Source organism: Nicotiana sylvestris, chromosome 11 (assembly GCF_000393655.2).
Source record: "Nicotiana sylvestris chromosome 11, ASM39365v2, whole genome shotgun sequence".
In the NCBI taxonomy this organism is placed as follows: domain Eukaryota; kingdom Viridiplantae; phylum Streptophyta; class Magnoliopsida; order Solanales; family Solanaceae; genus Nicotiana; species Nicotiana sylvestris.
Genome location: NC_091067.1, coordinates 128,416,817 through 128,427,531, shown reverse-complemented (window position 1 = coordinate 128,427,531; position 10,715 = coordinate 128,416,817). Strand labels below are relative to the sequence as shown.

General features: G+C 39.2%; 1 protein-coding gene across 2 annotated transcripts; it reads left to right on the top strand.

Annotated features, from left to right (window-relative positions):
- The first annotated feature begins 299 nt into the window (after positions 1–299).
- LOC104218114 (large ribosomal subunit protein bL9c) lies at positions 300–10,015 on the top strand. Of its 2 annotated transcripts, none has more exons than XM_070162837.1 (7): positions 300–495; positions 580–707; positions 7,649–7,694; positions 7,843–7,940; positions 8,017–8,064; positions 8,713–8,900; positions 9,775–10,015. In XM_070162837.1, the coding sequence occupies exons 1-6, from the start codon at positions 358–360 to the stop codon at positions 8,831–8,833; spliced, it is 579 nt and encodes a 192-aa protein (XP_070018938.1). In that variant the 5' UTR covers positions 300–357; the 3' UTR covers positions 8,834–8,900; positions 9,775–10,015. The 2 variants fall into 2 exon arrangements, with proteins under 2 accessions (XP_070018938.1, XP_070018939.1); XM_070162838.1 differs by having other exon boundaries at positions 9,105–10,015.
- Positions 10,016–10,715: the final 700 nt, after the last annotated feature.

Here is a 10,715-nt window from a genome sequence, read left to right as displayed (position 1 = left end):
TTTAAAATAAATAAGGTGTTAACCTTTGCTATAGGAGGTAAAAATTCCAAAAAATTATGACCCGCGAGGTTATTTTTGCGCAAATTCCTTAAAACGGAACAAAATTTAAACAACAGCCACTAATGATTCATTTATGCAAATCTCCCGAAAACCTGAAGACGTCTTTATGGGCCAATGAATATGGCCCAATGGGCGATTACTGGACCAAAAAACAGGCCGCCTACCAAGAATTGTCACAGTAAATTTTGGGGCCCGTTAAGAAAGCCATTATCTTCTTGAGAGAGCTATTACAGATAAGATAACGTTAGACTGTGAATACAGAAACTGAGCAAAGAGAAACAAAAAGAGAAGTAGCAAATGGCGTCCACAGCAACAACTTGTTTGCTCCACAATTATAGCTTAGCCAAAAACGCTAATGTTGAAACAGCCAAATTATCAGAGAGGACCTCAATTTTAACAATTGTGGCTCAAAAAAAAGCCAAGAAAATACGAAAGGTGAATTATTTCTTCAAAATGTGATTATCGGATTCAACTTTTTTGTGTATTTTATTGGTGGTTTTTTTTTTTATGATGGGGCAGATAATACTGAAAGAGGATATTACACAGTTGGGGAAAAAGGGGGAGCTTTTGGATGTTAAAGCTGGATTTTTTAGGAATTATCTGCTACCATTGGGCAAAGCTCAAATTGTGACACCTACACTTCTCAAGTAATTTGTTAACTTCTATTTGGAACTTTAAATTTTCTCATATACTTTTATTGCTTTAGATTCTTCTTTCATTATCTACATTTTGTTGAGTTAAAGTTTGCTAATATTGATCCATTTTCTGATTGTATTAGATGGACTAGTAAGTCTTAATGCATGATTTTAAGTGTTGAATATTCACAATATCAACCACCCTGTTTTGTTTAAATTACCAACTGAACCATGTTATTGTACTCAAGACTGTGGTTCTTCTGTCCATTATCTTATTTTCCGGGCCTCGTAATATTTGCCAGGAATCTTTGCTTCCTGACGAATCATGAGTGGAAGTATGTTATTACTATTGTCTGTGTTGTCTGATCACTCATCTATGCTGATAGACCGGTGTCGAACGTAATTAACATAGGTATGCATAATCTGTGGGATTCTTTATTATAGTAATAACTAGCTGAAAAGTGAATATACCCATGGATATACATATTCGTGTGCGAAAGTTGTACCATAATGATGCTTGATCACTGTCGATATTTCTTGAGCAGAAATATGGCAACTTTGGTGTTAGAACTCTTGGTTAGTATAAAAGCTCCGTGTAACTTTTCTGCTTATCGATTTTGCCTCTTATGATTAATGATCAAAGATTTTAAGTAAGTTCACTTCTTTTAGCGAAATTTAATATTGATAAAGGATTCATCTTTAATATCTTTTTCCCACATTGCATAAGTATGGATAGTCGATTGGACATAAAGCCTTCATTTCCTACTACCTAGTCACTTGGTATTTAGAGTGAGTGATAGGTTTGACGAGCTGTTTACAGTAAGTGTTAGACCTATGGTGCGATAGTCTTGTAGAATTCTTATCCAAAAGTGATCGTCAGAGGCTCAGAGGTAATAATTTCACGATCTATATCAGTTTTATATGTCATAGGCTTTTCCCCCATGATATCTGGCAATGCTTAAAAGAGTAATCAAGCAGAAAAAGTCGCTTCTTGATATCACGATCATATTTTAGGTCATCTACATTCTATTTTTCCTTCTCACTGAATCTACACATCCTACCTGTATGTCCCTCCAAGTACTTGTCCACATCCTGCCTGAGGTTTCACAGACAAGGTATAAGAAAATAGTCTGTGAGGAAAATAGAGAGTGAGCGATATTGTAGTGAGGTGAGAATATCAAAAGAGGGTTATTTCTTTTGAGTGTTGTAGTGGTCTTTGGAGTATTTACCTCCGACCTACAAAGTGTAAAATTCCTTACTATAGTGATATCAGTTGCTCCTCTCGGGGTCGTGTTTTTTTCCCTTATTCAGAAGGGTTTTCCACGTAAAAATTTTGGTGTCATTGTTACTCTTTTATTCTTGTTAATTACCGTATCTCGGTGCTACATTATTATTCCGCTTTATTACCGTGAATATTATTTTGGTAAGGGGTTTATTCCCAACAATTGGTATCAGAGCATGTGCCTAATAAGAGTTTTCTTTGGTTTGGTAGCCAACCTTGTTGACTTGGTTTGGTTGGTAGCCAACCTTGTTGAATTTCTTTGGTTTGGTAGCCAACTTTGTTGAATTGTGAAAAGTGTGTGTAAATTGTCAAATATTGTAGGCTTTAGAGGGTGAAGCTTTGGCTATAAAAGGAGAGCTTCAACTCTCATTTCTTCACACCAACAAAGAGAGAAAGAAAGAGTGAGGTTTCACAGACAAGGTATAAGAAAATAGTCTGTGAGGAAAATAGAGAGTGAGCGATATTGTAGTGAGGTGAGAATATCAAAAGAGGGTTATTTCTTTTGAGTGTTGTAGTGGTCTTTGGAGTATTTACCTCCGACCTACAAAGTGTAAAATTCCTTACTATAGTGATATCAGTTGCTCCTCTCGGGGTCGTGGTTTTTTCCCTTATTCAGAAGGGTTTTCCACGTAAAAATTTTGGTGTCATTGTTACTCTTTTATTCTTGTTAATTACCGTATCTCGGTGCTACATTATTATTCCGCTTTATTACCGTGAATATTATTTTGGTAAGGGGTTTATTCCCAACAACTGGTATCAGAGCACAGGTTCTGCTCGTTCACTGAAATACTATTCACTGTCGGTAGTACTATACTTGGTGAAAAATAAAAATGTCCGGAGTAAAGTACGAGGTAGCAAAATTCAACGGAGATAACGGTTTCTCAACATGGCAAAGAAGGATGAGAGATCTGCTCATCCAACAAGGATTACACAAGGTTCTAGATGTTGATTCCAAAAAGCCTGATACCATGAAAGCTGAGGATTGGGCTGACTTGGATGAAAGAGCTGCTAGTGCAATTAGGTTGCACTTATCAGATGATGTGGTAAATAACATCATTGATGAAGACACTGCACGAGGAATTTGGACAAGGTTGGAAAGCCTATACATGTCCAAAACGCTGACAAATAAATTATACCTGAAGAAGCAGTTATACGCCCTACACATGAGTGAAGGTACGAATTTTTTGTCACATTTAAATGTGTTTAACGGACTAATCACACAGCTTGCCAACCTCGGAGTGAAAATCGAGGAAGAAGATAAAGCCATCTTGCTATTGAACTCGTTGCCATCTTCGTACGATAATTTGGCAACAACTATCCTGCATGGTAAGACTACTATTGAGTTGAAAGATGTCACATCGGCTCTTCTACTCAATGAGAAGATGAGAAAGAAGCCTGAAAATCAAGGACAGGCTCTCATCACAGAAGGTAGAGGCAGGAGTTATCAAAGGAGTTCGAACAACTATGGTAGATCCGGAGCTCGTGGGAAGTCAAAGAACCGATCCAAATCAAGAGTCAGAAATTGCTACAACTGTAATCAACCAGGTCACTTCAAAAGAGATTGCCCAAATCCAAGGAAGGGCAAAGGTGAAACCAGTGGCCAGAAGAATGACGACAACACAGCCGCCATGGTGCAAAATAATGATAATGTTGTCCTCTTTATAAATGAGGAAGAGGAATGCATGCACCTGTCAGGTTCAGAGTCGGAATGGGTGGTTGACACAGCGGCATCTCACCATGCCACACCGGTAAGAGATCTTTTTTGCAGATATGTAGCAGGTGATTTCGGCACAGTGAAAATGGGTAACACAAGTTACTCAAAGATTGCGGGGATTGGTGACATTTGTATCAAGACAAATGTCGGATGCACATTGGTTCTAAAGGATGTGCGACATGTACCTGATTTACGGATGAACTTGATCTCGGGAATTGCTTTAGACCGAGATGGATACGAGAGCTATTTTGCAAATCAAAAGTGGAGACTCACTAAGGGATCATTGGTGATTGCAAAGGGAGTTGCTCGTGGCACGTTGTACAGGACAAATGCAGAAATATGCCAAGGTGAATTGAACGCGGCACAAGATGAGATTTCTGTAGATTTGTGGCACAAAAGAATGGGTCATATGAGCGAGAAGGGATTGCAGATTCTTGCCAAGAAATCACTCATTTCTTATGCCAAAGGTACAACGGTAAAACCTTGTGACTACTGTTTATTTGGTAAGCAGCATAGAGTCTCATTTCAGACATCGTCTGAAAGAAAATTGAATATACTTGATTTAGTATATTCTGATGTTTGCGGCCCAATGGAAATTGAATCAATGGGCGGTAACAAATATTTTGTTACTTTTATTGATGATGCTTCACGAAAATTATGGGTTTATATTTTGAAAACCAAAGATCAGGTGTTTCAAGTTTTCCAGAAGTTTCATGCTCTAGTAGAAAGGGAGACGGGTCGAAAGCTAAAGCGTCTCCGAAGTGACAATGGAGGTGAGTACACTTCAAGGGAATTTGAAGAGTATTGTTCAAGTCATGGGATCAGACATGAAAAGACAGTTCCTGGAACCCCACAGCACAATGGCGTAGCCGAGAGGATGAACCGCACCATTGTGGAGAAGGTGAGAAGCATGCTCAGAATGGCTAAACTGCCTAAGTCATTCTGGGGTGAAGCAGTTCAGACAGCCTGTTACCTGATCAATAGGAGTCCATCAGTTCCGTTGGCGTTTGAAATCCCAGAGAGAGTCTGGACCAACAAGGAGGTGTCCTACTCGCATCTGAAGGTGTTCGGTTGCAGAGCTTTTGCACATGTACCAAAAGAGCAGAGAACAAAGCTGGATGATAAATCTGTTCCCTGCATATTTATCGGATATGGAGATGAAGAGTTCGGGTACAGACTGTGGGATCCTGTAAAGAAGAAGGTCATCAGAAGCAGAGATGTAGTCTTCCGAGAAAGTGAAGTTGGAACTGCTGCTGATATGTCAGAAAAGGCGAAGAATGGTATAATTCCTAACTTTGTTACTATTCCTTCTACTTCTAACAATCCCACAAGTGCAGAAAGTACGACCGACGAGGTTGCCGAGCAGGGGGAGCAACCTGGTGAGGTTATTGAGCAGGGGGAGCAACTTGATGAAGGTGTCGAGGAAGTGGAGCACCCCACTCAGGGAGAAGAACAACCTCAACCTCTGAGGAGATCAGAGAGGCCAAGGGTAGAGTCACGCAGGTACCCTTCCACAGAGTATGTCCTCATCAGTGATGAGGGGGAGCCAGAAAGTCTTAAGGAGGTGTTGTCCCATCCAGAAAAGAACCAGTGGATGAAAGCTATGCAAGAAGAGATGGAATCTCTACAGAAAAATGGCACATACAAGCTGGTTGAACTTCCAAAGGGTAAAAGACCACTCAAATGCAAATGGGTCTTTAAACTCAAGAAAGATGGAGATGGCAAGCTGGTCAGATACAAAGCTCGATTGGTGGTTAAAGGCTTCGAACAGAAGAAAGGTATTGATTTTGACGAAATTTTCTCCCCCGTTGTTAAAATGACTTCTATTCGAACAATTTTGAGCTTAGCAGCTAGCCTAGATCTTGAAGTGGAGCAGTTGGATGTGAAAACTGCATTTCTTCATGGAGATTTGGAAGAGGAGATTTATATGGAGCAACCAGAAGGATTTGAAGTAGCTGGAAAGAAACACATGGTGTGCAAATTGAATAAGAGTCTTTATGGATTGAAGCAGGCACCAAGGCAGTGGTACATGAAGTTTGATTCATTCATGAAAAGTCAAACATACCTAAAGACCTATTCTGATCCATGTGTATACTTCAAAAGATTTTCTGAGAATAACTTTATTATATTGTTGTTGTATGTGGATGACATGTTAATTGTAGGAAAAGACAAGGGGTTGATAGCAAAGTTGAAAGGAGATCTGTCCAAGTCATTTGATATGAAGGACTTGGGCCCAGCACAACAAATTCTAGGGATGAAGATAGTTCGAGAGAGAACAAGTAGAAAGTTGTGGCTATCTCAGGAGAAGTACATTGAACGTGTACTAGAACGCTTCAACATGAAGAATGCTAAGCCAGTCAGCACACCTCTTGCTGGTCATCTAAAGTTGAGTAAGAAGATGTGTCCTACAACAGTGGAGGAGAAAGGGAACATGGCTAAAGTTCCTTATTCTTCAAGCAGTCGGAAGCTTGATGTATGCAATGGTATGTACTAGACCTGATATTGCTCACGCAGTTGGTGTTGTCAGCAGGTTTCTTGAAAATCCTGGAAAGGAACATTGGGAAGCAGTCAAGTGGATACTCAGGTACCTGAGAGGTACCACGGGAGATTGTTTGTGCTTTGGAGGATCTGATCCAATCTTGAAGGGCTATACAGATGCTGATATGGCAGGTGACATTGACAACAGAAAATCTACTACTGGATATTTATTTACATTTTCAGGGGGAGCTATATCATGGCAGTCTAAGTTGCAGAAGTGCGTTGCACTTTCAACAACTGAAGCAGAGTACATTGCCGCTACAGAAACTGGCAAGGAGATGATATGGCTCAAGCGATTCCTTCAAGAGCTTGGATTGCATCAGAAGGAGTATGTCGTCTATTGTGACAGTCAAAGTGCAATAGACCTTAGCAAGAACTCTATGTACCATGCAAGGACCAAACACATTGATGTGAGATATCATTGGATTCGAGAAATGGTAGATGATGAATCTCTAAAAGTCTTGAAGATTTCTACAAGTGAGAATCCCGCAGATATGCTGACCAAGGTGGTACCAAGGAACAAGTTCGAGCTATGCAAAGAACTTGTCGGCATGCACTCAAACTAGAAGACAGTGCTACCTCCTCTAGATGAATGAGACTGGAGGGGGAGATTGATGATGTCCATCTCATTGAAGAAGTATTAGGCATGTGCCTAATAAGAGTTTTCTTTGGTTTGGTAGCCAACTTTGTTGACTTGGTTTGGTTGGTAGCCAACCTTGTTGAATTTCTTTGGTTTGGTTGCCAACTTTGTTGAATTGTGAAAAGTGTGTGTAAATTGTCAAATATTGTAGGCTTTAGAGGGTGAAACTTTGGCTATAAAAGGAGAGCTTCAACTCTCATTTCTTCACACCAACAAAGAGAGAAAGAAAGAGTGAGGTTTCACAGACAAGGTATAAGAAAATAGTCTGTGAGGAAAATAGAGAGTGAGCGATATTGTAGTGAGGTGAGAATATCAAAAGAGGGTTATTTCTTTTGAGTGTTGTAGTGGTCTTTGGAGTATTTACCTCCGACCTACAAAGTGTAAAATTCCTTACTATAGTGATATCAGTTGCTCCTCTCGGGGTCGTGGTTTTTTCCCTTATTCAGAAGGGTTTTCCACGTAAAAATTTTGGTGTCATTGTTACTCTTTTATTCTTGTTAATTACCGTATCTCGGTGCTACATTATTATTCCGCTTTATTACCGTGAATATTATTTTGGTAAGGGGTTTATTCCCAACACTTCAACCAAGCAGGATTTGCAATTTCATAAGTACTGAGAACAAAAAAATATGTGAAGGCTTATTAGAGATGGTATTGCTGGAAGCAGTTCAATTGAAATATTAGATAGCAGTTAGCGTGCTTTGCCTTTAATGAGATATTTACCTGTTAACTTCATGGATGAACTTTTATTTTATAACATTACGTACTTTTATTCTCAGGGAAATGAAGATGGAAGATGAGAGAATTGAGGCTGAGAAACAACGGGTAATTAGATTTCTCATTGATCCAATCTATTGAAAGTTGAAAAACAATTTTTTTTTAACTTTCAAATCACTAAAAGAGTCGACTACGCCACAGTAAATGGTTTGGTAACAAATATGGTTTTAGTTAAAGTTTTTGATCTTGAATTCAGGTGAAAGAAGAGGCACTACAGCTTGCTCGAATTTTTGAAACTGTTGGAGCCTTCAAGGTGAAGCGTAAGGGTGGGAAAGGAAAGCAAATCTTTGGAAGGTCAGTTGAGATACTAAATTGTGATGAGCAACTTTGTGATTATTTAGTCTACCTTTTGACATCAGCTCCATTGCAGTGTCACTGCTCAAGATCTTGTTGACATTATAAAAGCACAGCTACAGAGGTACTAATTTCCTATCTTTTCTGCCAGAGGATGTAGGTAGTAGTATGCGAACTAGTCACCACTTTTAAGTTCATGTTGTCTGATTCATCTGGTTTATAAAGTCATCCAAGTATTTGGGTAAACAGACTTGATCGTCATTTGATATTTTTCAAACAGTGCTTATTTCTTTTGTGATTCTTTCAATGCAACCTAAGGTCTGATGCAACCTACTCGTTAACATTAGTCATCTAGGACAATTGAATATGCTGATTCCATTGTTCATCCATTTCTAGGGCAAACAACGTTGTTTTTTTGAGCAATATGCTGCATGTTTGTACGATCGCATAGTTGCTTGCTGCTACCTCTCTGCCCCCAACAGAGAAAGAGGAGGGATAGTGAATCTGTTCTCTTGTAGGAAGAGAAGTGACATCCCAACTGCTTATTAGCAATTTTTTTTACCAAACACACCAACTGCTTATTAGTAGTTTCAGCACTTCTCTTCAAACACATAACGGCTTATTTATAAATCAGTGTTTCAACACTTGATGCTTATAAGCTACTTTAATGAGCTAACCAAAACGGGCTTTCAAAGTCTTATAGGTAGATTAGATGTATTAACTGAGTTCCTACTTTAACTTTAATCTATATTCACACGCAATCTACTTGTAGGGAGGTGGACAAGAAAATTGTCTCTCTGCCTGAGATTCGAGAAACTGGAGAATATGTTGCTGAATTGAAGCTGCATCCAGACGTTACAGCTCGAGTAAGGTTGACTGTGTTCGCCAATTAAGCGCAGGGGCTTTCTGGAGCAGTTGATGCCAAGTTAGGAATTTGCTATGTCTGCTCTCTCGGTCAAGGTACAGTCATTTGTTGATTCCAGTGGCTATTATTCAAGCAAGGTGAATGCCTTAGGTGCTATATCAAATCCTTATTATTCAAACCATGCATTTACAGAGCACTAACTACGTGGCCCAAAAGTTTTAGGCTTTAGTTCACAAACCTAAGTTGCTAAAGTAATGACAACTATAAGAAATATATAAGAAAGGAGATATTTATTTCAGGCTTGGGCTTGTGACACGTGATTCAAAATTGCCAACAATTTTATGGTCCTCTCCCCTCTTCTTTTTGGTTTCCCGCCCGGTATCCGGTACTCGCACTGGGATCGACTAAATTCGGATTCGCGCCGGGAAGTCCCACCTTAGGAGGTGAAGTGCTCCCTATCAAAGGTGATTCCATACCCAAAGCTTGAATCCTAACAAAGGCGACTCCATACCCAAGGCTCGAATCCAAGACTACTGGTTAAGGCTGAAGGAGTATTTCACTATGAGGCTATGACTCATGATGGCAGATAAGTCAAACCCTTTTGAAGTTCCACCTTTTTTATTGGAGAACTCAAATTCTCTAAATTATATACAACTCTCTTCAAAACAAAAATCAACTTCATGTGTTCTAAGAGACTAAGACGAATATCATGACCTGCCCGTATTTTACTCTTTCCTCGTGCTGTCCCAACCCTGCTCGCATAGAATTTGGATAACGTTGTTGGTTAGGTTTGTGACAGGGATTTTGTTTGGGGATGTTACTCCTCGTAGTTGATATGCATGAATATGTTATTGTCTTGGATAAACCTGCATGCAACTTTTAAGTTGTTAAGATATACATAGTCAATACACTTGATGTAGATTTCTTATCCAGAACTGCTGTTTTCTTTTCTTTTTAATTCCATTTCAGGTAGAGGGAGGATTGCTATAAACAATGTAAACATCAGATTCAGACTCCACATATGGACCCCAAGTTTTGTAAATTAATTTTCTTCTTTTGAGATCATTTATCCTGACGTGTAACATCAGATTTCTCATCCTAAGCCTTGTTATTTCATTTGTCATTGTGGGTCTTCATTTTGTTGGTTGTTATAAACTCCCATGATTCAAATCTTGTATCTATCTCTTCTTTTCCTGTTGTTTCTTTTCAATCATTAGTTTCCAAGGTAATTGTTATATCAAGTAAGACCTTTCACGCAGGGCGGTGAAGCGGATTTAACTGAACTCATTACTTTCGGCTATGTATCACATACAAAAAGGACTTAAAATTTATACCTATAATAAAATCATAATCATTCTGAACCCATTGCCTCTAGTTCTGAATTCACATGTCTTTAAGGCGTGGGGTGGGTGTGTGTGGGGGTGGGGGGGGGGGAGGGGGAGCTACCGGGCCTCTCTTGTTGTTGTTGTTGTTGTTCCTGGACCACTCATCTCTTCCTTTAATTGCCTTTAATTCTGAATTCACATTTCTTTAATATGATCGATTTTCTCTCCCGAGTCCCTCGTTAGGGATTCTCTTGAGCTACTTCATGTTACGGGAATGAGTTTTTCTATTCCTATTTGTCCATGCATGGTGTTACTAAGTCAAGTTTATAACTAGGGAGTTGAAACTTAAAGTGCAGAGTAATATGCACTTTTACCTGTATCTTACCTTAATTTAAACTTATGTTGCTCGAACTCTTTAAAATGCTGTTATGTCTGTGTCCGATTCTTCAAAAAATACACTACTTTTAGAGAATTTGACACGCACCCAATAACATTTTTGAAGAGTCCCAAAAATGTAGCATTAAACCATTTGTTCCTTGGTGATGAAAATTGCGGGCGTTATCCATTGTCAAGTTGGAAGAGCCA

Coding starts and splice junctions, on each gene's coding strand:
- LOC104218114 (XM_070162837.1), top strand. CDS start 358: ATGGCGTCCACAGCAACAACTTGTTTGCTCCACAATTATAGCTTAGCC. Junction 7,941..8,016: donor GGAAAGCAAATCTTTGGAAG/GTCAGTTGAGAT, acceptor GCTCCATTGCAG/TGTCACTGCTCAAGATCTTG. Junction 8,065..8,712: donor ATAAAAGCACAGCTACAGAG/GTACTAATTTCC, acceptor ATCTACTTGTAG/GGAGGTGGACAAGAAAATTG.